Source organism: Carassius carassius, chromosome 13, assembly GCF_963082965.1.
Source record: "Carassius carassius chromosome 13, fCarCar2.1, whole genome shotgun sequence".
NCBI lineage: Eukaryota > Metazoa > Chordata > Actinopteri > Cypriniformes > Cyprinidae > Carassius > Carassius carassius.
Window position 1 is genome coordinate 838778 of NC_081767.1, and position 26942 is coordinate 865719.

At 37.9% G+C, this 26942-nt stretch overlaps 2 protein-coding genes across 3 annotated transcripts in view; one reads left to right on the forward strand and one right to left on the reverse strand.

Moving 5' to 3' along the window:
- Positions 1–4895: 4895 nt before the first annotated feature.
- On the reverse strand, positions 4896–10196 carry ubl7b (ubiquitin-like 7b (bone marrow stromal cell-derived)). Of its 2 annotated transcripts, none has more exons than XM_059564313.1 (11): positions 10096–10196; positions 9050–9227; positions 8867–8986; positions 8691–8773; positions 7669–7753; positions 7535–7592; positions 7347–7459; positions 7211–7260; positions 6682–6858; positions 6482–6592; positions 4896–5170 (listed from the first exon to the last, which is right to left on the reverse strand). In XM_059564313.1, exons 2-11 carry the CDS (start codon positions 9222–9224, stop codon positions 5030–5032), a joined length of 1113 nt encoding a protein of 370 aa, XP_059420296.1. In that variant the 5' UTR covers positions 9225–9227; positions 10096–10196; the 3' UTR covers positions 4896–5029. The 2 variants fall into 2 exon arrangements, with proteins under 2 accessions (XP_059420296.1, XP_059420295.1); XM_059564312.1 differs by having other exon boundaries at positions 6682–6861.
- Positions 10197–16972: 6776 nt separating this feature from the next.
- The window catches only part of cd276 (CD276 molecule), a 74251-nt gene continuing 64281 nt past the window's right edge, over positions 16973–26942 (forward strand). Inside the window, exon 1 of the mRNA XM_059564314.1 lies at positions 16973–17083. Coding sequence (XP_059420297.1) covers positions 17038–17083 — 46 coding nt within the window. The 5' untranslated portion in view covers positions 16973–17037. The remainder of the gene's footprint in view (positions 17084–26942) is intronic.

Sequence of the window (26942 nt, forward strand, 5' to 3'; positions counted from 1 at the left end):
AAGAACTTCAACCATCAGGCATCGCATCAACACCAGTGATGAAATTCCAGTGAGGAAACGGGCAGACCCTACCCCAGTTCACAAGCAAAAATTAATTGAGGATGAGGTGTCAAAGATGCTGGAAAAGGGAGTCATTCGTCCATCCACTTCCCCGTGGGCTGCACCTATTGTATTGGTGCCAAAAAAGGATGGTAGTTTGCGCTTTTGCGTAGACTACAGGTCCTTAAATGCAAAAACTCCACTAGATGGTTTTCCTATGCCTCAGGTGCTGGACATTCTTGTCTCTTTGTATTGAGCCTCAGTTTTCAGCACGTTAGATCTGAAGAGTGGTTATTGGCAGGTGTGTATGGAGGAAGATAGCATTCCCAAAACTGCTTTTGTCACCAAATCTGCACAATATGAGTTCATTCGTCTTCCGTTTTGTTTGAAAAATGCTGCTTTGACTTTCCAGTGATTAATGAATACCATCTTACAAGAGCTCATAGGTAGATGTTGTTTTGTCTTTATAGACGCTATTGTTGTGTACTCGGCTAATGTTCAGGAGCACTTTGGGCATTTAAGACAGCTGTTCACAAAGCTGGAAGCATCTGGTTTGACTTTGAACTTGAAAAAATGCAATCTAATAAGAAAGTCCCATTCGTTCCTTGGTCATGTCATCTGTGAAGTCCAGCGATTCCTTGGCTTGGTGGGTTGGTATCATCGCTTCATACCTAATTTTTTTAGAGCGTGCAGCACCTCTTCATGCCCTGAAAAAGAAGGATGTCTTGTGGGTATGGACTCAGGAGTGCCAACAATCATTTGAGTGGCTAAAGGAAGCTCTGCAGAAAGCTCCTATACTTAGACCTCCAGATTTCAGTCGACCCTTCAGAGTGCAAACAGATGCCAGTAACGTTGGTTTAGGAGCAGTATTAACACAAGAAACTGATCAAGGGGAAAATGTAATAGCGTATGCTTCCAAGCTGCTGCAGAGTGCTGAGAAGTCATACTCCACAGCTGAGAAAGAGAGTCTCGCTGTGGTATGGGCTGTGGAGAAATGGCGAGAGTACCTCGAAGGACGACACTTTGATGTGCTTATAGACCATTCTGCACTCACATGGGTTTTTAATCATCCAAGACCCACATTTCGGTTAACAAGATGGGTCATTCGGCTCCAAAGCTTTGATTTTACGGTAAAGTACCGTAGAGGGCAGTGCAATGTTATCCCTGACACGCTGTCACGGGGAATGGAAGAAGAAATCCCTGGGACAATTGCTCTCTCTCAGGCGGTCAGTGCCCCATGTAACTTACCTTTGAACTGGGAGGACATCGAGCGTGGGCAGAAAGAGGATGTTTCTCTTCAGCATTTCGTTATGTCATTCAAAATGACTACTTATTTAGGTGTACCTCCAACAAAGAGGTTGTTTTCCAAGTGATCATTCCTACACAATACAGAGAGCAGTGTCTTCAATTCGTCCATGCAAACCCCTTGTCCGGACATCTGGGACGCATGAAAACCTTGCGCAGATTGCTGGAGGTGGCCTATTGGCCAGAGATTCGGAAGGATGTCTGGAAGACCTGTAAAGAGTGTCAGATGTGCCAGCAGTATAAGTCACGGATCACCAAACTTGCAGGTCGACTTCAATCAACTCCCATTGTTGAACCAGGGTTAGGGATTGACCTAATGGGGCCTTTCCCAAAAGTACTCGCCTGAATGAATACCTGCTGGTGATTGTGGATTATTGCAGCAAGTGGTTGGAGTTATTTCCTTTAAGATCTGCAAAAACACCCTTGATTTCAAATGTCCTGACGAAGGAAATCTTTACCAGGTGGGGTACTCCAGCATATCTAGTCTCAGATCGAGGACCTCAATTTACATCTCAACTGCTTCAACACACCTGCAAGCAGTGGGGTGTGGTCCAGAAACTCACAACGGCTTACCATCCTCGGACTAATTTGACTGAGCGAATTAACCATACCCTTAAGACCATGTTAGCCTCCTATGTGCAAGAGAACCATCGCCAATGGGATAGGTGGATCCCTGAATTTCGGTATGCCCTTAATTCGGCATGGCAGGAGAGCACTGACCACACACCTGCTGAAATTGCAATTGGCAGAAAACTGAAAGGTCCCCTTGAGCGTCTTGTCCACAAGTCTCCAGACCCTGACCAAGCCACTTATAACACCATTGAGAGACAGAAGGCCTTATTGGGTTGTGTCAAAGAAAATGTGAGTAGAGCCCAGAAGAGACAGGCCAATTATTATGATCTCAGAAGGAGACTAGTCCAATATGAAGAAGGAGACTTAGTATGGGTACAAAACCACCCGTTGTCTCGAGCAAGTGATGCTTATATGGCAAAGCTGGCTCCCAAGTGGCAAGGACCTGCTAAAGTTATATCAAAACTTAATAAAGTCAATTATCGAGTAAGAATGGTCCAGGAGCCAAATAATGTTGAGATCTATCATGTAGAGAAGTTAAAACCCTTTTTTGGGGCTGTCTAGCCTTTTTCAGAATCGAGGGGTATGTAACAGTTCCAGAGTGTGTTCACTATTACTGGCTGTCTATAGCTGTTTTGTAATTATCTTCCTGGTCACCAGGGGGCAACGCCCTCAGGTAAGGGGTTGAGAATACCCATATAAAGAAGAATGAGTGATCTAGCTGGAAAAAGGGCCATGTGGTGGCTTGATTTGGAGAGGGCTCACTCTTTTTACTTAAGAGGGGTTTTGAGTTGAGGCTCAATGTTTATGCCTCTTTTGGCTAGTATTTGAGGAACACTGTGTTTGCAATACTCAATGTAGGCCATATTTCCTCAATTGTGTTGTTTGGAGTTAGCCGGAATCCTTGTGTTCAATACGGACTTAACCCCAGCATCAAATCTTCTTCGATTAGATTTTTTTTGGGGTGGATTATATATAGCCTACTTTTTTCCAACCTGGCCTGGAGGACTACAAGTTTTGGCTGAGTGGGTTTTTTTCCGGTGATGAGACTGTGGTCACAACTGATCTAATTTTGAACTGAACTTTTGTGCATTAACAAGCGGATTGATCATCGCTGGATTGCAGGTTCATTATTTCCATTACACACATGTTATGTGTTTACCTTGTATGGATTGAACTAATGTTGAAGGTCTCATTGGACCAGGTTTTGGGTGATTGTAAGCTATTATTGCTGTTGGGTGTTGTGATATATTATTTTGATATATACATTTTGAGCTGGTGGTTGGCAATTATATTTGGATGTGATTCCTCCCTTATTTTCTATTTGTGTTTCCTTTTTTGTCTTTGATATTAGACAAGTTGTCACAAGGTCATCAGTTGCGAAACCTCGTGTGGTGAAATCAGTTAAATCACAGGATGGATTGTGTTATTAAAACCTGTTGCACAAGAAGTTTTCTGGCTTTTCTAGTCGAGCCTGTCTGGGTGAATCAGCAACCAGAGAAGAAGAACAGATTTACAAGCAGCAGACACAATCTCACAGATCTGATGTGTTATTCATCACGGATGCATTCAACTGACCAAAAGTGACAGCGAAGACATGTATCATGTTACAAAAGATTTCTGTTTCTAATAAATGCTGGTCTTTTGAACTTTATGTGAATCCTGAAAAAGAAATGTATCACAGTTTCCACAAAAATATTCAGCAATATTTTTTTATATTTTTACATCCAGTTGTTTTTCTTTTCGTTTTTTCTTTATTTGATCTATATTTAGTTTTATTTTAGTTTCAGTTATTTTGGTACAAGTTACACAATTAAAACGAGAAATGCTGCTTTAGTAACTAGCCAGATTAAAATAATAATAAATTGGTCTTTATTTTAGTTTTCGGTGACAATAATAACCCTGCACATGTGCTGCTCCAGAACCAGCCACTCAACCGTGTTCTGAAGATGAAGAGCATTGTGTGATCAGACCCAGACCAGGAGTGTGTGTGACATCAGAGGTATGATCACATTACTGTCAAATAATGTAAAGTGCGCACTGCTGATGTGTGATGTCATGAAAAATGGTCTCCATAGCAACTCTCCTGAAGATACAATGTATAGGTAATGTTTATGAATGAAGAGTGTTTGTCTGATATCAGGAAACTACATACAGGTGTGTGTGTGTGTGTGTGTCCCCAGAACGGAGGAGAGCAGCTGTGTTCAGACAATATAGTACCCTTCTAAGACTTTGATTTTGTTGATTTAAAAAAATTCCTAGGCACTCATGAATATTTTTTATGTATATATATATATATTATGTAATATGGGGTAATATAAGGGTGAGTCTGTGGGGAAGTTGAGATGATGTGAACACAAATATATAAAGAGTTTTCCATTTTGCCTGCCCTGTGATGGAGAGAGGCCGTGATATAAATGGTAACTACATTTAGGTAAAAAAAAAAAAAAGTTTTTTTTGCTGTTCAAAGTGATTTTTGTGTGATGTATGTTACTTCCTGTGTCTAAACAATTATAGACAAATCAGAAAAAATATCGTGTTTGTGTTTTAGGAGGTTATAATACTGTTAGCTCTAAACTGCTGGATGATACAAGTCTGTTAAAATGGCAGGAGTGGGGTAAGATGAGCCAGTGGCTCACCCCTTCTCATAATTATAAATGACTATTTTACTGTGATTCTACATATTTCCTCTCATTAAAAAGCAAACTTTTTTTTAGTTCTTCAATTACTATTTTGTGCTGAAATGTTGTAATCTTTAAATGTATTATCTTCTAATTTATTCATATACATATTGTATAATTTGTATTATCTTCGTTAAAAAAAATTATGCCACGTGTTTTTCCACACACTGAGTATCAAGCTCAACACAGACTGTAGTCTCTTATATTATCTTACAGCGCCATCTAGTGCTCATATACTGGCACGACCAGAGTGTCCACTCAAATACAGTTTATCCTTCACAGATCACACATCTAAAACCATGCATTCTAGAATTAAACTTTATTTAGATGAAAAGTAAAAAAACAAATCAAAGAAAGCATGTTTTTAAGGCAAAGGTAGATGTGAGTTTGACTGAACTGGTCACTTCACAGCATCTAAAGGCCAAACACACACATCAGAGTCGTCCTCCTCCAGAGAAGATGAGCTCCAGAGCGGCCTGCAGATCTCCGTTTGTGGCTGTCAGCGCTCGCAGAGCCACTTCCTCGTCCTGGATGCCCATATCCCTCAACTGCTGCATCTGCGTCTGCCAGCGGCCCTGCACACACACACACACACACACACACACACACAGACACACACACACACACACACACAGATAGAGACACACATGTTAAAGCCAGCAGTGCATCAATCCTCTACTGCTCTCATTTAATGGAATTAAAGGGACAGTTCCCCAGAAATGCAGATTCTGTCATGATTTACTTACCTTCATGTTGTTCCAAACCTGTATGAGCTTCTCCTGAAGAACATGAAGATATACTGAAGAATGTTGGGAACCAAACAGTTGGTGGACTCCATTGGCTTCAACAGTATGTGTGTAAAAAAAAAAAAACTAACTAACATAGAAGTCAATGGGTACCAGCAACTGTTTGCTTCCCAACCCTCTTCAAAATATCACAGAAGAGCGTTCAGCAGAAGAGACAAACTCATACAGGTTTAAAAAGAGTAAACCATGACAGAAAGATTTGGGTGACAAAACACTAAGTGATAGTAGTAAAACATATACAAGTTCATATACAGAAATGATTTAAAGTTAGAATTGTGCTTGTATACAATGCATATATTGCTTCATACTAACTTAAATGCAATAATAACAATAATAATGATAATAATTCTACTTACTACATTACTTATAAAGAAGTCTTGTTTAATGAGAAATTGGTCAAAATTAATCTTATAATTCAAGTTAGATGTAAAACAAACTAATATTTGCCAATGGATTTAGAAAATAAAATGAATTCATTGAGAAAGCATGTGTGTGTGTGTGTGTGTACGTGTGTATGTGTGTGTACGTGTGTGTGTACGTGTGTATGTGTACGTGTGTATGTGTGTGTGTACGTGTGTATGTCTGTGTGTGTATGTGTGTACGTGTGTGTGTGTGTATGTGTATGTGTGTGAATGTACGCGTGCATGGGTGTGATTGTGTGTGCGTACGTGTGTGTGTGTACGTGTGTTTGTCTGTGTGTGTACGTGTGTGTGTGTGTGTATGTGTATGTGTGTGAATGTACGCGTGCATGGGTGTGATTGTGTGTGCGTACGTGTGTGTGTGTACGTGTGTGTACGTGTGTGTACGTGTGTGTGTGTGTGTGTGTGTGTGTGTGTGTACATGTGTGTGTGAATGTACGCGTGCATGGGTGTGATTGTGTGTGCGTACGTGTGTGTGTGTGTGTACGTGTGTGTATGTGTGTGTGTGTGTGTGTGTGTGTGTGTACGTGTGTATGTCTGTGTGTGTGTGTGTACGTGTGTATGTGTGTGTGTGTGAATGTACGCGTGCATGGGTGTGAGTGATTGTGTGTGTGTGTGTGTGTGTGTGTGTGTGTGTGATTGTGTGTTGTGGTTGTGTCACCTGAGGTGAGCTCACTCCAGAGGCCTGTAGCGCCTGCTGCAGCGCGTGACTGAACAGACTGCTGCTGACGCGGGCTCCTGACGACCCTGACGCTGCGCTGGAAGACCCCTCCTGCAGAGTAAAGCACAGTGAGGACTGAGTGGAGATGTGAGCTGTATTAGTCACTGAGACCTGGTGTTCAGTGTGTGTGTGTGTGTGACCTGAGCGCTCCGTGTCGCTGTGACGCCGCTGCTCTCCGGAGTGCTGGCTAAGGCCAGGGCGGACGCGAGCTCGCTCTGAGTGATGGGTCGGGGGCCCGTGGCTCCGCTGTGACCAAACGTCTGTGGTCTGGAGCCTGCAGACACTCGCTGGGCTCGCACTGAACCGCCTCTGCTTCCCTGCTTCAAACAACACGTACAGTATGACCATATACATCAAAATACTATCTGGTCACTGTGATTTCACAATAATACTAAACATTTTCCTCACTACAATATTATTATAAACACTAATAAAACAACCTCTTCTCACAATAATACTACTATAATAATGAAACAATTATTTTCACTATAATAATAATAAATATTCCATTTTTATATATTACAAAAAATTAATATATAACTATAACAATTATAATAAAATCTAATCTAACACACACACACACACACACACATACACATATGTTTTATACACAAAATATTCTAACATCAACACATTGTATATTTTACATTGAAGGAGGTAAAAACGTACAGATTGGAAATCGTCGTCCTCATCCGACATGCCATCAAACAGAAAACCTCCTGCTCCACACAGAGAGAGAATAAAGACATGAGCATCAGTGATCCGGAGCTGTGGATCAGGATGAGGATCAGGATCAGACGTGTACCTGGCAGCTCACTGAAGGAGGCGGCGGCAGGGTTTCGTGTGGAGCTGCTGCCGGTCACTGAGTGCAGGACCAGGATGATGGCGTTGACCAGTGCTGGGTGAGACTGGATCAGTCTGTGGGAGGTGATGGAGATCATGTTCACTGGGGCTCTGTGAGAGACTGTGTCTGTGTGTGTTCAGGAGACTCACATGTCCAGCAGCTTCGGGTCTGTGAACTGAACGAACAGATCCTTGTCCTGGAGCACACCTGTAAAACCAGTGAGCTGATGAGAGACGGACCCAATCAAACCCTGGAGCTGCAGTGTGCTTCACAGTCACCCTACCTAAAGCCACGGGGTCCGAGCGGAGTCCCGGCGAGGCCACGATGATCTGCTCCAGAGACTCTTTATTAGCCAGCATCTTAAACACCTGCAACCCAGCGACTCAATCAGGTTTGCACTTTTCTTCATAGAAAAAAGTTTGCAACTTGGGGACTTGATATATAAAACAAACAATAAAAATAATAATGAAGTCACTGACATGATTACACAAAGCTAAATGGTCTTAAAAATAGACACATGGTCAAAATGAAAAACCATCATAAGGAATGAATGGGAAATACAAAAATGACATACAATCTACAAATCACCCATAATTAAATATTATTAAAAAGTTTCCAAATATATATAATAATTTAATAATTGTATATTATATATCCAGTTTATGTGTGTGTGTGTGTGTGTGTGTGTGTGTGTTTCTTTTTTTATAAATTTAAATGATTTTATTTTAAATAATTGTAAATTTATTTATTTATACATTTTTGGTCTACAATCTACAAATCATTTTCCAAACTATACATATCAAAATGAAAATGTATTAATTTAATAATTGTGTGCATTTATGTGTGTGTGTGTTTCTATATTTTTATTTGCATTTTATTTGCAAGTGTTTATTTGTTTTTAAATACTTTTAATATATATTTTAACTTTTTTTTTCTTTAATTTTCAGTTGTATTATTTTAAATAAAAATAAATTTAGATGCAAATATCAAATAGTAGTAGTAAATTACCTCAAAATACAATATTAAATAAATAATAGTGAAACAAAATATACTACATCACTTTCAAGAATAATGAATGAATGTATGTGGATAACAGAGGGTTTCAGAAGAAACGTGTTAAATCAGTATGAATACACTATGTATAGTTGCAATTTGCTAATTCTTTCACACATTCATTCTGTACTTTATTGTGGACTCAGAATTAATTCAAATGATTTGTTTTTTTTGTTGTTGCTCCATTCTGGCATTTTGTAGTTTCCAGCAGGATTGAATGTGTGAGTGAAAGGTGAAGACTGAAGTGAGCACCGCGTCTCTGTAGCCTCCGCTGGAGAGCAGAGCAGCCTGAAGCGTCCTGAACTCTCTGACAGCAGCAGATCTGTTCACCGGCTCTGTGTGAGGAGCACAAACACTCAGAACCACCACCACTGACACACATCTGCACACACACACACACATCACAGCTCAGCTCAGCTCAAACACACCAGGCTTGACCTCCGGCTCCGGCCACGTCTTCTTGAGGATATGAAGCGTGGATCCAGACTTGATCCCGTAGGAGTCTAGCGTGAGATCATCCTTCAGCACGCAGCCACAGTGCACGAAGTCTGAAAACACAGCAGCGTCAAACCCAGCGATCCACAGCAGCGATGGTCCTGAAGCACACTCACCTATGAGCTCGGGGTCGGGCAGAGCGTCGCAGAGCTGCGCTGAGATCAGCTGCTTGAGCGTGGACACCTGGTATCCTCCTGGACACACGTCTCCGGGCTCAGTGTCTGGAAACTGAAACACTTCCTTGGGTTTGTCGCTGAGCTTCAGGGAGAGATGCCAAGCTGAGCTCTCCATATCCTACAAGAGAGAGAACGGGATGAGATGCATTTCAGTTAAACACACACACACACACTCACACTCACACACACACACACACACACACACACTGCTGAGCAAAAGATTGGGATCAGTAAGATTTGTGTTTATTTTTAAAGAAGTCTCTTCTGCTCACCAAGGCTTTGATCAAAAAATATAGTACTAATTGTGAAATATTATTCTAGTGTAAATCATCTGTTTTTTGTGTGAATCTGTGTTAAAGTGTAATTTATTCCTGTGATGCAAAGCTGAATTTTCACATTAAATTTTCACAGATTAAAATAAAAATAAAATAAAAAATCAGCATAGTAAATATGAACTATAAAATAAAAAAGTAATCTATGAAGTGTTTTCTGCTTGTTCAGAGCTGATCGAGTCTTTCAGTGGAGAGGAAAGATCTGAATAAACACACCTTGAATTTCTTTAACTGCATGTTTTCTGTCTGATTTCAGTTCAGATCTTTATGAAGGCTGTGGGTTTTCTTCTTAACTTCAGCAGCACTTTAGTTTATTCTCTCTGTATTCTGAGGGGTTTCTTCACATATGTCTGATTCGCCTGGATTATATTGATCATCTCAAGCCTAAACCGCGGTCGAAATGTGTTTGTTTTCTGCCTGTTGACAGTATTGTCTGATTTATATCCGAAAACCTCTCTTTTAAACACCTTTATCTGTGATATCAACTGTTTCTGTTTCTGTTCTGGAACACATTTACTCCGATAATATCGAAACAAAACATTCCAGCTGTATTAAAGCACAGAGAGCACGAGATTCAGATCAACACCGATCACTCGTTGATTCATTTCTCATCACAGTGACATGTAATTCAACACAAAAGGACTAATTTCTCACCAGTTTTATCAAGATCTGTTCACACTGCAGCAGAAAGAATCAGCGCTCTGTCAACAACCGGTTCCCGGAGGTGACGTCACCCCGCGTCCGACAGAATAAAAGTCTTCTAAATATATACAATTTTCTTATAAATACATACAATTATGTGTTTATTATATATTGTCACGTAGTGCCTCTAGAATGTATATATATAAACATATACGCTCTATCGTTACATATCTTACATTTAATAATTTAGTTAAACATATATTTCAGATTAAATGTATACTTAATGTCTATGCAAAACAAATGTAGGGGAAATTATCGTTGAATTTTGATTAAATAAAATCAAATGAAAATAATTTGTGTAATAATTACAAAAAAATTAACTTTCAAACTAGAAATATACACGTATGTTTTATATCCCTGCCCTGACTATTTATTGACTTGCATATTTATTTATTTATTTATTTATTTATTTATTTATTTATTTATTTATTTATTTATTTATTTGGAAGGATTTTTTCCTTTCTTTCTTAGGCTATATCATGTTTTATTTTATTCACAGTTTTGTTATTTAGCGTTTTTTTATATAAATAATTATTAATTCAAAAATCTGAGTAACAATAATATGGTCATTTTAATATCAAAATATAAAATAAAATAAAATAAAGAAGAAGTAAAATATCTGAAATGTAAAAGTCTCTGAATAATAATAGAATTCAGCCAGAGCACTGAACTGTGATGTTTGGAAACTTGGATTCATTAACTTTGATTGATTTTACAGGTCAAACAGAGATCTCAAAGTGTTTTTACAGTTTTACAGAACACTACAGCATTGTTTCAAGTATTGTAGGTCTTCTGAACTTCATTCAGTCAGTGTAGCAGATCATATTATTGTTTTTTTTTCTTTTAGTAACTATATTTAACTTTAATAATAATACAGATAGGCTAATAACAATCGGCTATATGCTTTTTATTTTCTGTCTCATCGAGGTGATTCGCTCTATAAGGTTAACCTAGTAAACGATGAAAGAGTAAGCACAGTCAATATTAATATGAAATATCAAAAATAATAAACCCTTACTATAATGTTTTGTGTTGTTTTTCGCTTCCATTATTAAATAACTAATAATATCCTCCTGAGAGCCAGAAAAAAAAGTTTAAGTTTAAATAAGTTTTTTATGCGTTTCTTTGTGGATAATGAATCTCCGCTTTATTGGATCCAGAGTTTGAGATGTGAACCACAGCCCTGATCTGGACTTTACCTTCAACATCTCACTTTCACTGATGAGATTCACAGCATCTCTGCATTTACATTAGATCAAGTTTCTTAAATTTTATTTATTTATTTATCTTATGTCATTAAATTGATTGGAGTAAAAGAGACAAATAATTTATTCATATTGTCTTTATGGATTGAGTGTTATTAACAAACAACAACAACAACTACAAAACAATGTTTTTTTTTTTCATTCACCAATCAGTTATCAGACTATTTTTAACCAAACTTTGTACAAATATGATTCTCGACTATGTCAAAGATATAACAGAATGATTTTGTATACTATTGTTTTTATGCAATATGCGTAAAATGTCAATAAATTGCTAAGTGATGACGTAAGAAGCGCTGTTTCCGGGTCCAAGCCTCAACTCGCTTCCTCAGCAGCCGTTTATGAGCACTGTTTATTCATATTAATAATTTAAGCTAAATGCTATCAAACTTACGGTATACACTACAGTCTCCGTGCTCACAGCGTCCCAAACACAAATAATTTTTATGTATATTTTTTATATTTATATTTTCATTGTCTGGCTATCTGATACTTCGATATGGAGTTAAAGGTTAATATTATAACTTTTTCGCTAGTATTCTATCACATTGTGAGTTTATATTAGCACCTTTTGTTGTTTTCTCATGGTAACTGATAGAGCGTTTGGACACGGAAGCGCTGCTACGTGACGTCAGACTTAACAAGCGAATTCCCAATCTATACAATGTGTGTGTGTGTGTGTGTGTGTGTGTGTGTGTATGGCTATGTTGTGTTTCCCCAAAATGCCTGATTAACATGCTGTTTGTCCTCTACCGAAGACATGTATGAAAAGTATGCCGTTTCATAACAAAAAAGTCATAATCCGAGTTGAAACCCATAACAATTTTCTGAGGGGTTTAATTTTTTTTCTTTTTTAAGACAAAACGTTTGAAAATCACTCAGGTTTAAACAATAACTACAAAACATCATCATATGTCCCTAGGAGTACTAAAGTTGATCATGAATATTTAAGGACTAAGTAAACATTAGATATCCACAAAAAGCCCTGAATGTGGCCCGTGCAGGACATCCAGAGTAAAACTGTGTCTCAGAGAAGATTCCGTGAATGCTGAAGTCTGTCTGTGTCTCAGGAATCAAAGCGTGTTGTGGCAGTGACCCGTGACGTCATACGCCCGACAAGGGTGACGTAGCAATTTAGTTTCACTCAGTGTTACAAATAAACCGTGCGCGTTCACGCTTCGCTCGAGCTCAGGCGCTTTGTCCTCTGACTTCAGTGCTGAGATGGTGAGTTCATCAAAATGCCTCCAATGCATCTTTCAGATCCGCTCGAGTCGCTAGAAAACACGGCTCGGTTTGTGTAACGGTGCTCGGGGAAAAAAGCTTAGGAAAGTCTTAGGAAAACTGCGGGGTTCTTTGTGAAAGAAAAACTGAATCAGTGAGTCAGAGCCATTCAGGGTGTGTTGTTTTTGAGCAGAGTCGGAGATTCAAACTTCTCTACAGTTCAGAAATAGTGATCTAATAGTGAGCTGGCTTTATTTGGGTCGTTTCTTTGTGGATAATGAATCTCCGCTTTATTGGATCCAGAGTTTGAGATGTGAACCACAGCCCTGATCTGGACTTTACCTTCAACATCTCACTTTCACTGATGAGATTCACAGCATCTCTGCATTTACATTAGATCAGGCTCTGGACACACTCTCAAACCACACAGACTCATGCTTTGCTTTGCTTTTCGAAAATGTTTATATATATATATATAACTGCATTTCATTATTTGAAAGTTATTTTAAGTTATTATTATTAACATTATTGTTGTTGTTGAGTTGTGTGCTATATGTTAGACGAGTCTGATGTTGATTGCTGGCTGTGAGTCCAGGACAAAACTCCCAAAAATGGGAAAATACATTCTATTCTATTCTATTCTATAGCATTTTTGCATACTTAAGGTGCATGCACACATAGATTAATGTAGTCTACCCTGCTCTATAGTGTTTAGGGAAGCAGTTCTTCTCCTCTTGTTGTGTTTCTACAGTAATTTAGAGTAACAAATAGCAGTCCAGGATATTATACATTTAGTACCTGGTGGATAAACTGTGGCCTGGGGTTTACTGATGTGAGTAATACTAATGCAGGTGATTGTTTGAGAACAGGGATAAATGTGCTTGTTTATATGAATAGATGCTGCAGGAAGCAGTGTATTATACAGCTTTAATGACTCAACGAGCCGTGACCCGGGTGGAAGATCACTGTAGTTTTTCTAGAGAAAGTATTGGATGTTCATGCAAAGCAGCCGGTGATTTATTTTTTGACTCTATAGTGTTGATCGTACACAATGCTTACATCATATTCTTTTAGTTTTCTGGCGTGCTGTGGATTATTGTGATGTTTTTTATCAGCTGTTTGGACTCTCATTCTGACGGCACCCATTCACTGCAGAGCATCCATTGACGAATAGGGATATGCTGGTGTCAGATGTTCCTGTTGCGATTAGTTTCTTACGCTTTTATCACAGTATTAATATTTAGTTAAAAAAAGTTTGGTCATAATACAGTATAACAGGTTAAATAACTTTTTTCTTATAACAAAAATAACTGAACATTTAAATACAATAAAGCAATACAGAAACATATATAAAGTTTTACACAGATTAAAGTGCAAAATAAATCTAAAGACCCATAGATATGATTTTACAATAAGACCTCATTAGTTAACCATTAACATTCATAATGAGCAATAGCTACATTCACTACAGAAGTTTTTTTTAATCTTTTTTATAATTTAGTTCATGTTAGCTCTTTTAATTACACAGTTGCAACTTTCGATTTTAACAATATAAGTTATTATATATTGGAATACCTAAAATTAATGAATGTTCAGAAGAATTTTAACTGGCAGTTTATGTTAACTAATTAATTAACTAATGTTAACTATTGAAGCCCTAATATAAAGTGAGACTGAACAATAAAGACCCAAAACACTTTCAAACAATATCTAGGGCGTTGTAGTCCAGATTAAAATGAAAAAAAAAAAAGAGTTTGAAAATAAATGGCCTATTAAATCGATATAATTAAGTATTTGGCACTGTGATGAACATCACAGCAAATCCACAGATCTGAATGCTATTTAAAATGATTTCTATATGTTTTAGAAAGTAGAGCAGCTGCTTTATTTATGGGGTTTGAAGGGAAACGGCTGCAGTTTAGCGCCATCTGCTGTCAGAGAGTGAATGTGTGTGTCAGGTGTTCCTCATGTGCTTCTCATGCGTGCTTGTTCACATCAGAACACACACACATCTTTCAAGCAGCATACAGTTGTGTTGTGCATTTTGACCAGTTGATGGGAATAGTATTTTTAAAATGAATTACAAATTCTGAATAATTTATAATATATAATTATTCATGGTATTTTGAAGTGCCCAGGATAACAATATCGTGCATATTCTTTACCGAGATATTTCGCGTTATCGAATACCAGCACATGTCTATTGCTGAGACACTGATGCAATGCTACATTCCTCCAAATCTAATGAAGAAACAAACTCATCCACATCTTGGATTCCCTGAGGATAGCATCTTCATTTCTGGCTAAACTATTTTTTGGAGTCTAGACGGAATTTTGGAACAGCACTGCGTTGAAAGACACTGACAAAGTGATCGAGTCCAACAAAAGACATTCTGAGGCTTTCTGAGGATCCAGAAGGAAGGAACGAGTGAAGGAATGTGCTGTTTGAAGTTCACACAGACACTTCCTGTGATCTAGAAAGTGTGGCGTTTAATCATGCTGTGCTTTAATGCATGTGGAAAGCCTGACTAGTTATTATGAGCTTTGTCTCGGAGGAAAGTTGACTCTGTCTCAGTTTCTGAAGAGAGTAGCAGTGCAGTTGTCTGACCGCATGTTTTGTGCTGAGTGCAGATCATGACTGGAAGAGTTTAGTCAGAGCTCACATGAGTCTGACCTGTTCATCGAGCGCCCACTCGCTGCTTTAGATCGCCCTACAGTCGGATAACTGTGGTGCTTCTGCTCAAAGATAGGGTGGATGTGAGCAAGCGGATCAGGAAGTCAGCTAGTAATGCAGCTGTTTGTGTCTGTCAGGGTGTTAAAGACCACATGAAATCAAACTCGACTAATGCAGGAGATCTCCGACAGGTTTGGCCTTGAATGTCTTTACTAAATATAAAGGCAATTTGATATATCTACATTGTTTTTAATGAATAAAACTGACATTCAGAAATCTTGGGTCGGTAAGACTTTTTAATAATTTTGAAAATCTCTTCTTTTTTTAAAGTCTCTTCTGCTCACCAAGGCTTTATTTATTTGGCCATACATACAGTAAAAACAGTAAAATTGTGAAATATTATTATAATTTAAATCAGTTGTTTTCTGTGTGAATCTGTGTTAAAGTGTAATGTATTTCTGTGATGCTCCGCTGTATTTTCAGCATCATTCCTCCAGTCTTCAGTGTCACATGATCTTCAGAAATCATGAAAATATGATGATTTACTGCTCAAGAAACATTTCTGATTATTATCAGTGTTGAACACAGTTGTGCTGCTCAATATTTCTGTGGAAACTGATACATTTCATTTTTCAGGATTCACAGATGAACAGAACGTTCAGAAAAACAGCATTTATTAGAAATAGAAATATTTTGTAACATTACGAACATCTTTTCATCATCTTTGATCAGTTTAAAATCAGGACGAAGTCCACCCAGACTTCCTGTTAACAGAAGAAATGTGTCATCACAGGGAAGGAAACCAATCTACTTTACGTAGTCTTTAAGAGGTTTGACTTCCCAGAGAAAAGAAAGAAAGGAAGAAAGAAAGAGGAAATGAGAAAAGGATGTTAAAATTGTGACCAGGCTGAACAGGATGCACTGACGTGTCAAATTAGATCTAGAAACATCCTGGTCAGCAACTACCTAACCATATAAACCATGCATTACAGTAGTGAAGGGAATGCATTTCAGTTTATGTGCAGCAGACACAAACCAGACTTTATAAGAGTGAAACTGCATGATTTTGTCAGAACTGAATTCACTACGTTATTATTCCAGGTGTGAACAGAATCCAGGAGTCACTCCTGAACTATCAGTAGCAATGTTTTAACATCTCAAAACTACGAACAAGACACACGGCTGTCTGTATTTAAACGTGTGCGATGTTAATTCATATCAGGAACTGGAGGTGTATTACTGACGGCCGATTTCTAGTATGCACTTGAAGTTTAATGCGTCTTTCACTCGCACAGTCGAATAGAATCAACTATAGAGTTGAATAAATAACCAAAAGCATTAATGAAGCATCAGTAGTACAAAATCCTGTTTAAATTGTAGCACTTTTTGCAGTAACACTAAGAATGTATTTGTGTGGCACTAATATGAATTTAATTCTACACATTTGGCAATCAACGCATTGTGAAATCAAGTTTGTGGAGCCAAAAGGGTTAAATGAGTGGACTAAATCAGCATTTGGCTTGAATACGAGCTCCTAGATGGCATAGTTTCTGTGGGACGTCAACCGTGGCGTGGCATGTATGTGTTTATATCAGCTGGAGATGTTTCTCTCTCAGTCTCTCAGCTCCAGGTTAATCAGTCTCTCTGTCTGCTTTTCCCCACAGTGCTGTGATTGAAGGAGCTGCCCTGCTGTTACACACACACACACACACACACACACACACTCGTCTCAGTATGCTGGCTCTCCTGTTGTGTGCTGTGCTGGCTGTTCACGCTGACGGTGGGTGATCTTCTGTTCTCTATGTTCTCTAACCTGTAAACATGGAGCACATCAGAAGAGCAGGCCCTGCGCAACAAACAGACATAGACCGGAGTTAATGAACCGACTGGGCCTTGCAGAATTAAATTCATATTTTAATATTATTATTTAAAGATGCATTAAATTGATCAAAAGTGACAGTAAAGATGTTTCTACTGTTATAAAATATTTCTGTTTTAAATAAACGCTGTATTTCTGAACGTTCTGTTCATCTATGAATCCTGAAAAATCAAATGCGTCACAGTTTCCACAGAAATATTGAGCAGCACAACTGTGTTCAACACTGATAATAATCAGAAATGTTTCTCGAGCAGTAAATCATCATATTATTCTGATTTCTGAAGATCATGTGACACTGAAGACTGGAGGAATGATGCTGAAAATACAGCGGAGCATCACAGAAATAAATTACACTTTAACACAGATTCACACAGAAAACAGCTGATTTACATTAGAATAATATTTCACAATTTTTGCTGTACTTTACGGTAATTTTAATCAAATAAATGCAGCCTTGGTGAGCATAAGTCTGAACAAAAACTTACAGATGCCAAAATGTTGAACGGTAGTGTATATTATAATCATAATAAAAACAACCATCTTCATCATCATCATCATCATCATTATTATTATTATTTATTTAAAAAAAGATATACATATATTTCTTTCTTTTTTTTTAAAGTTTGGGTTAAGTGTCCAAATACTTTAAAATATGTATTGTTTATACTATCTATACTTAATACATAACAGAGCTACAGAAAAAAATGATCCTTCTTGAGCTTAAAGTGATTTTATTACATAAGAGACTACTACAGCGTTGTCATGTCGTTAGGTGACATGCATTACAAACCATGCATGACATTGAGATGTCCTGAAATATCAAAGTTTGCACAGACAAAAAGCACGAAAGTATCTGTGAAATTTGGTTTAATCGATGCTCGGCGAGAAAGAGAGTTTGATTCTTCCCCATTAAAAGTCCATTAGAGGCTTATATGGCATATCCTTAGTTAAATTTGCATAGTGCATAAAGGGATTAATGCGTGAATATTATAATATTGAATCCAAAACTGATTAATACCTGCCTCTGCTGGTAAAAAACTCTCTCTAGACTTTATACAAATACGAAGATTGTTAACAGCAGTGTAAGCTGGCGAAGGTCAGAAATGTGCTGGGGAAAGTGAAAACATGGTGTCTGTGAGGTTTAAGGTTATTCCTTATAGACCTGCAAACCTGAAGAGAAAAGAGCGAGGAGGACAGAAGAAAGGTTTTCCCCTCTGTCTTGCTCATCTACGTCTGCGGATGAAAACCAGAACACGGGTGTGGCGTGTTGGACCTAAACCACAGATATGAATCTCTATTGTAGGACCGTGCTGAAACTGTGAGAGTTATCGCTGAGAGGATCCTTAAAGTATCTGAGAAGTTTCTCAAACTTTACCGTTCAGCAGAAGAGCGTAACTCAATATACAAGACATAAATTGGCTCCTAGGATGTATGAGCTCATATGCTTTCGTATTATCATTCCCAGTTTCTCCATTTCTCTGTATTTTCGCCACATATCTGGTACACAAGTACAGCTTAGGGCCTGCGATCGGACGCTTGCTAATGGTTTCCTAAACAGACCGATAGAGAACTTGCCACATTTTATTTAATTTGTGAATTAAATAAATTTGAAGGATGAGTTTGTTTCTTCATCAGGTTTGTAGAAATGTAGCACTGCATCAGTGTCTCATCAATGGATGCTCTGCAGTGAATGGGTGCCGTCAGAATGAGAGTCTGATAAAAACATCACAATAATCCACAGCACTCCAGTCCATCAGTTAAAGGGTTAGTTCACACAAAAATTTGTGTTGAGTTATTATAAAAAGCTGTTTGATGTCACTCAGCGAGTGTTGCACTGCATCGGTCCAAGAGAAGTTTAATAAAAAGCTCATCCATTACAAAAAAAGTGTGTCACACAGATATTTTTAAAGAAAATATCTGTCTCCTCTTGGCTTATATCGAAATCCTCTGACATTCTTCTTTACAAATCCTCGTTTTGTTCTTCTAATTAGTGACCGTTGTTTAGTTTTGATTAGGAGTGTTCTTTTTAACTGGTTAGTCGTTAACCGACCGTTCAGAATTTCGACAGATTAATACAATCAGTTAAACGGTTTAAAATGTCATAGATTTATTTATTTTCAATCATTTTTCAAAATATTAAAAAAAAAATGTTTGCTGCATTAAAATATCCTACGAGTATAAAATATTGTGTTATTTAGAAGAAAAAAAACACAACTCACATATAATAAGTCGCATATTTCATTCAGAAATAGGCCTAATGCTGACGCGAAATGTTTACAAACATTATAATAAACTATAACTAGGCTATTTTAGTTTCCCTCACTCCACAACTAATCTTTTCAATTAACAATACTTAGAAAATAACAATCTATTGAAAATAGTCCTTTCAGAAGTTACAGCAATATAAACGGCAAGCCAAAATGAATTAATTTAGGCTAAAACTAAACTGAAGCCAGTGTTGGATCTCTCATTCGACACAAATTAAATAGTTTCCGTATTCACTATGTATTTGAATGACTAATCATCTTTATGTACTTCACTCGCGTTCCTATATGTTTTGCATAACATTACAGTAGTACGATGATAAGACTTAACAGCACTGATGTTCCTGCATATTTAAACTGAGCAGTGCTTTCCTCCATATGTTTGACTGACTGTATTTCATTATGATAATAAACAGGGTGCAATGTAACTGTGAGCGTGCATGCAGCACCAGAGCAATCACTTTAGTTTTCCCTTCTAACAATGCAAGCAACTTCTCCTTTTTGCCATAAAGATAAAAACAATTTTTAGCCTTTATTTGTATACATTCACAATAAAAAACAATCTTTGTGTGTAAAATAAGCCTAAAGAAAACTAGAATGGCGCTTTCTGCCATCTGTTTCCTTTTGTGCAGCACAAAAATTAACTGAAACTGCATTTTTTGTTCATTTTTTTAATTTATTAAGTAAGAATATATTTCCTGTATGGGCCTATTTATGTGTTATATATACGCATACGCATATTTTGAATGGGAGCTTATTCGGTGTGCGGATCTGTTACTTACTATTACATATATACGCAGCAGATCAAGCCCTTACAGTGTGTTTAATTAACCTCTTGTTATCTGGTGACAAAAAGTCCCAGATTTTAGGAGCATGCGCCTCCTCAACACTTTCCTGACCTACCTGTACACACTTGTGAAGCACACTGCGACTGGTTTGATGCTGATCTGTGCACATTAGGGCTGCACGATTAATCGGAACAAAACTGACATTGCTATATGGCTTACCTTGTAGTTAAATAAATGTATATAAATATATGTTTGTGTTTCAGAATGAAATGTGGCCCTGTGTTCATTTACACATGAGCAGCTCGTGATCCACCAGTGTTTTCAGTGTCTACATCTTTCTTAAAATGCTTATATGATGCGATTTTAAATGTTTCCTTTCTCTTTGGAGTGTAACAATGCATTTAGGAATCTTTAAGATTACTTACAACAGAACAGCAACGCATTTTATGGACGACTGTTTCGTGAACCCTGGAGAGGAGGTCATTCTGACTTTGATACGACAAGCTGGCATTTCTGAATCAGCTACTGGAAGTTAAGCAATTGACTGCTCAGATGTGGAGTTTTGCACACTGCGTGTGTGTGTGTGTGTGTGAGAGAGAGAGACAGGGTCACACAGTGGAGTCAGCTGTCTTAACAAACACACACGAGCTTCATCACTACATCACGAGACTCTGTTCCTCTTTCAGCTTGAACTGATGGTAAAACTAAGGACATTATTAGCTGTCTTTACATTTATTTTGAAAGCTGAATCTCGCGATTATGTATTAAATTAATGGATTGCTTTGTAAGGACACTTTTTCAGTTTGGAGAATATTGATTTGGGCGTCCTTTTTTAACCTCAAGGACCCGAGAAGCAGATCAGAAGGTGTTGGATGCTCACAGCGGGTCTCCTGCGGTGTAAACGCCTCCTATAGTCCTGCAGAGACACAGAGACACTTTCAAACGTGATGCTTATTAAAGCAGAGCACATTACCCAGCATCATATCAGCACATTTCAGTCTTTTGGGAATCAAAAGACCAAACCTGATGTACTCGATGTTCTGAGACAAGTCTCTTTCTCCATTCATCTCTCTTTGTCTTGCTTTCTTTTAACACTTTGCACAGAAATTCGAATAACTCACCTGAAAGTTCCTGTAAACTGTAGCTCATGATGCTAGCAACAGGAAAGTCATGGGTTTGAATCCCAGGGAATGCATGAACTGAAATGATGGTCAGCTAGTGTAAGTCACTGAGGATAAAAGCGTCTGCCAGATGCATAAATGTAAATGATGTTTTACTGAAAACTAAACTGTCAGTCTCCATCTCTTCATACACACAGACTGTATGTAGACACACACTGGTGATCTTCTGCTGTCCGTATCTCAGTCCGAGCCTCGTCTACATCAGCTGAAAGACAGCTGGATATTTATGACACCATATTTACACTGTGAATGTCATTATGATTTGACGATATCATCCTGTCGGACCAATAAGGGCCTTTGAGCAGAACATAATCTCAAAGAAAGAGATGAGAATGACACGTTTGGAGATCATGTGAGACGCTGAGCTGTTATTACGTTTGGACAATACCAGAGCCATCAATCTCATTCACATGGAAATCAATCCCTCACACACAGAGAGAGAGACGATTGATGTGTGGGCCAGTGGTACCCATGATTCATTCGGATGATAATGTCTCTAGCTCTCCGTCAGATACGTGGCCTTGCAAATGAGTTCTTCTGTTGGCCGCTGACAGTGAGAATTGAAAATCCAGAGGAGATTTTGAGTGCTTCAGAGCTTGAGTGTCGCCAGCAGCGTCTTTAGGACTTTATTAGGTGCTTTGAACACCACTGTTGCCTCAGATTGTGTTGCTTGTTGAGGAAAGGTGTGCAATTACCTTTTCTACACACAATTACAGCCTGGCAGATGATGAAATCTCAAACCTAAAACACCCTGGCAAGCACAGAGCTCAGTTTAACCCCTTCAGCTCCTCTCGCAGCGTGATTGTGGCAGTGAGTTTTGTGTAAGTGTGTCTCTCGCTGTGTTCAGAGAGTCTCCTCGGTTGGAGTTATACTCAGGAAGCCTGATTTCCTGCTGCTGTGTTGTTTCCATCACTGGAGGGCGACAGAGCCTCTCCGCTGCGACCGAACACATTTACACCAGCTTTCTGTAGCCTTTATTAATCTAACCAGAAATACACCTCCATCACTTTAATATGTGTGTGTGAATAATGCTGGCGCTGGATGATGGAGGTCTGATATAGTCTCTTATCGAGCTCAATTGAAGCGGTGTCTCTCTGCAGGTAGATATTGAGCTCTTTGTTTCTCGCTGATATTCAGGCTTTGTCTGTTTGTGTGTATGTGCTTACTGGCCTTCCAGCGGTTATTGAGCACCATGCATTGAACTCTCTCTCTTTACAGCCTGCGTTATGAGAGAGAGAAAGAGACAGAGAGAGAAAGAGAGCGAGAGAGACAGCGAGAGAGAGATCAAGGGTTGGAGAAATAGAAGAAATAGTGGCACTTTCAAAAACATTTACCATTTTTGTTGTTGTTGCTGAAATATTTCATCTTTGGAAGCCTGTTTCCATCCTGGAACAAAAAAGTTAATTGCAACTTATTGCAATAGTGTTGTTTTGCTTATGCTACAAAATAGAAATAACATAATTGCAACATTTCTTCTCAGAATTAAAATTGCACAATTCTGAGTTTATATCTCATAATTATGTTTTGTTGCTTCCTCCAAAAAAAAAAAAATGTTATTGTGATTTTTAATCTCATAATTTAGATAATTTTTTCCTCACACGATTCTAAGTTTATATCTCAGAATTTAGACTTCCTTTCAGAATCTTGAGTTTATATTTTGAAATTCTGAGAAAAAGACTGAACTGAGAGATATGAACTCAGAACTGCCTCAGACTGCAGTTACCCTCAATGACTCAATGAATAAATACAAAACAGCGCACCAGCCCCTCACGGACGACTGACGCGCACAAATAAAAATCAAAACACAAACTAAAACCCAGACCTGGTCCTCTCTCGTCCTTCACTGTCGTCGCTCCAGTTTTATATCCCTCCATCTCCTCCGTGGGACTCGAGACTGGTGGGTCGAGCAGGTGTCGCTCATCTCCAATCACTCCACCGGCCTCGCTCCAGTTCCCACGTCTCTCGGCCCCGCCCCACTCCTCACAATTATATTTGTAGGGTATTTTTAGATGTCTAGACTAGATCTAATGTGACTCCAGGACTGTTGTGCGATCACACAGAGGACAGACGATCCACACACAAGATCTCTTTAACTCCTCTCTTTGATGGCAATGAGATTAAATGAAGAGCAAACTGACTTTACCTCAAGAGTTCCTCAAGAGAAATTAAGAAAAGATTTTTCTATATATATATATATATCTACAATTATAATATATCTACAATTTAAAGCCATATTTTTTTTTATTCAGTTTAATTAATTTGTAATATTTCATTTTATATTTGTGTTTTCAAAACTGTTTCAGTCTTTCTTCCAAGTGTCTTTGTTTAATTCAACATATATTATTTGCTGTTTCTTTGGAATTATTTGTGGATATGTATTTTTTTAATGTTTGGACACTTAACCTACACTAAAAAACAAAACAAAACATCAATCATATAATGAATTATATGTACATGTCTGTATTTAATAATAATAATAATAATAATCTGATAAAAAATACATCACCAATAAGAAATTTGAAGTTTTTTAAAGAAGTCTCTTCTGCATTTATTTGATCAAAAATGCTGTAAAAAGATGTGACATAATATTAGAAATTAAATCATCAGTTTTCTGTGTGAATCTGTGTTAAAGTGTAATGTATTTCTGTGATGCTCCGCTGTATTTTCAGCATCATTCCTCCAGTCTTCAGTGTCACATGATCTTCAGAAATCATTCTGATATGATGATTTACTGCTCAAGAAACATTTCTGATTATTATCAGTGTTGAACTCAGTTGTGCTGCTCAATATTTTTTCAGGATTGACAGATGAATAGAACATTCAAAAGAACCACTTATTTGAAAAAGAAATATGTTGTGTTGTTATAAACATCTCTTCTGAACAGTAGTGTCTACTTTATCTTAAAATATTAATTTATTTTAGTTTGACCCCTGATGAAGCTGATGCTGATATCTAGAGAAAGACTGATGCTCCGTTTCATATCACATGGATACTTATCTAGTTAGACATCATTGTATGTAATTAAACAACAAATTAGTTTAAATGATCATTATATTCCGGTACCTGGATGACATCTGTTCAGATTAATTAGTGTAATAAAAAGATGTAGGTGTATACTGTGCTTAATTCCTCTGAAGGTTTCATTCTCATCTGCTCAATCATCTACATTTCTTCTCTGTAAACGGAGAAATTATCAGAAATTGCTCCAAAGCAGGAATAATTGAGGAGAGGAGACGTGAATAAAGCGCAGCGGTGTGTGTGGCAGTGTTTATGAGGCTGTAATGACTTTATTTGATTGCGGTGGCACAGGTTCCCGTTCCCCTCTCCGATGTAAATTCACATCAGCCCACCTCATTCTATATATATATATATATATATAGCATTTATGGATGAAGCGGTTCATGTGTACTTCGATGTGGAAACATCTAAATAAACTGACTTCATTAAAGGCATAAAAAAACTGATTTAACCATTGATTGACCAGTTTTACGGGTCAGATCATATAGAAAAAGCACATTTCAATGTGTTATGTAAAGTTTCAAGGTATTTCAGTGATCATATCGTATCTGAGTCAGGGCTATTTTAGTGATGTCAGATACCACACAGCATGTGATAAGTGCCGTATCCAGACAAAGAAACACAGACAACAGACAACAGACGGGAGTTATTAGATATTAATGTTGTCTATGTAGGATATCTATGAATATAATGTTAAACATTAAACATGAGCGTGCAGCGGCGGAGATGTGCGAGCTTGTCGAGTGAATATACAGTTCATCATGGGAAAGTTTGTAGTTCAGTCGGATATGTCAAAAACAAGTAAAGTAAAACAATGCACAAGTTACTTAAAGGTAGAGAGAGATTTACAAATGCAATACAAATATTGGTATTTGTACTCCGATTCAAGAAGGACCAAAAATAAAAGTATCGGTATTGGTACTCACTATCAGCAAGTACAAAAAAAATTAAAGTATCGGTATCTGTACTCGGTATCGGCAAGTACCCAAAATAAAAGTATTGGTATCTGTACTCGGTATCAGTAAGTACTCAAAATAAAAGTATCGGTACTCCGTATCAGCAAGTACCCAAAATTTTATTATCGGTATAGATACTCGGTATTGACAAGTATCAGATATAAAAGTATCGGTATCGGTACTCCGTATCGCCAAGTACCATAAATAAAAGTATCGGCATCAGGTGAGTACAGGAAAAAGGGGTATCCGTGCATCCTTAATGTCAGTTTTTAAATTATCGATTAGATTCAATTAATATTTGAAGCACCAAATACAGTACCAGGGCTTATTTATTTTCCAACTCAGAATTTGTATTTCATTTTATTTTATTTATTTTATTTTGTTTTATTACATTTAAAGTATCTTGGGCAATAATAAGAAAAAAGTTTTTGTTCTAATACAGTAATTTTTACAGTGTAGTAAGTCATAGTAAGTGAGGCGTCTGTATTTAGCAGTAAATATGTGTGTGTTGATAACTGTTACTAGGATCTTGTGCAGTCTTTAGCAGTGATCATCTGAGACTGGAATATTAATAGAGTCAGATAATTTTCCTGTTTGATTGTCATACTTTAGAAACTCCATCATACACGCATGCACACACTCCCAGACACACACACACACACACACACACACACTCGGTTTGGTCCCCTGTGTGGCAGCAGATTGAGGTTGATTTGAGCATCTTTAATGATTGTGTGAGCAGCTCACAGAAGACAGACGCACGCGTTCCTGAAGTTTCCGTGACGTCAAGCGTCCTGCCGCGAGCTCTTCCTGGCTGCACGGTGAGAGACGCAGGCTTTCTGAATATGCTGTTACCAAAATAAATCATTTGGGGCTGCTGAGTCCCGTAATGGTTGAACAGCAAGATTTGTTCATAGTTCCTGTCACTTTAGAGTTGTTTGACTGCTGATGTTCTTGTCCGTCTGTTTGTCCTCTCAGAGCCTGTCATTCTCCAGGCCTTGGGTTTTCTGATGGCAGAAAGGCTGATTTAGTGCTGACATGAGCAAAGAGGGCCATTTCTAATGACTTTTTGCACTCAGATGCATCACTCATCAACCACACTTAAAGAATAAACCCTCTAGCACTCTACAAAACTAAACAAAAAAATATGTTTCAAGACTTGACCGTAAAGGTACCAAGAGCGAGTGGAAAAATGAAGAGGCTCAGAGGGTTAAATAATTAAATATAGTTCACATGCATAAATTAAAGCAAAACATTTATTCCTGAATCCATCAAATATTCAGAGGGCATTAATATCTACAGTTAGTTTAGATGAAGAGCTGACAGAATAATTAGGAATCTCAGATCCTCATCTCATATGGAAATGCTGTTTGTTTATCATCCTGGTGGCAAGAACATGTGTGTCAATATCAGTTAGTTTGCGTATGCTGTGAAAGTCTTGAAGCGCTGGCCAGTCTTAAAGGGGACACAGTTTATTTATTCATTCATTTATCCCTGAAGTGTTATGCTGGGAACGTGTATTTGTGCCATAGACAGGATTCACACGGTCCTAG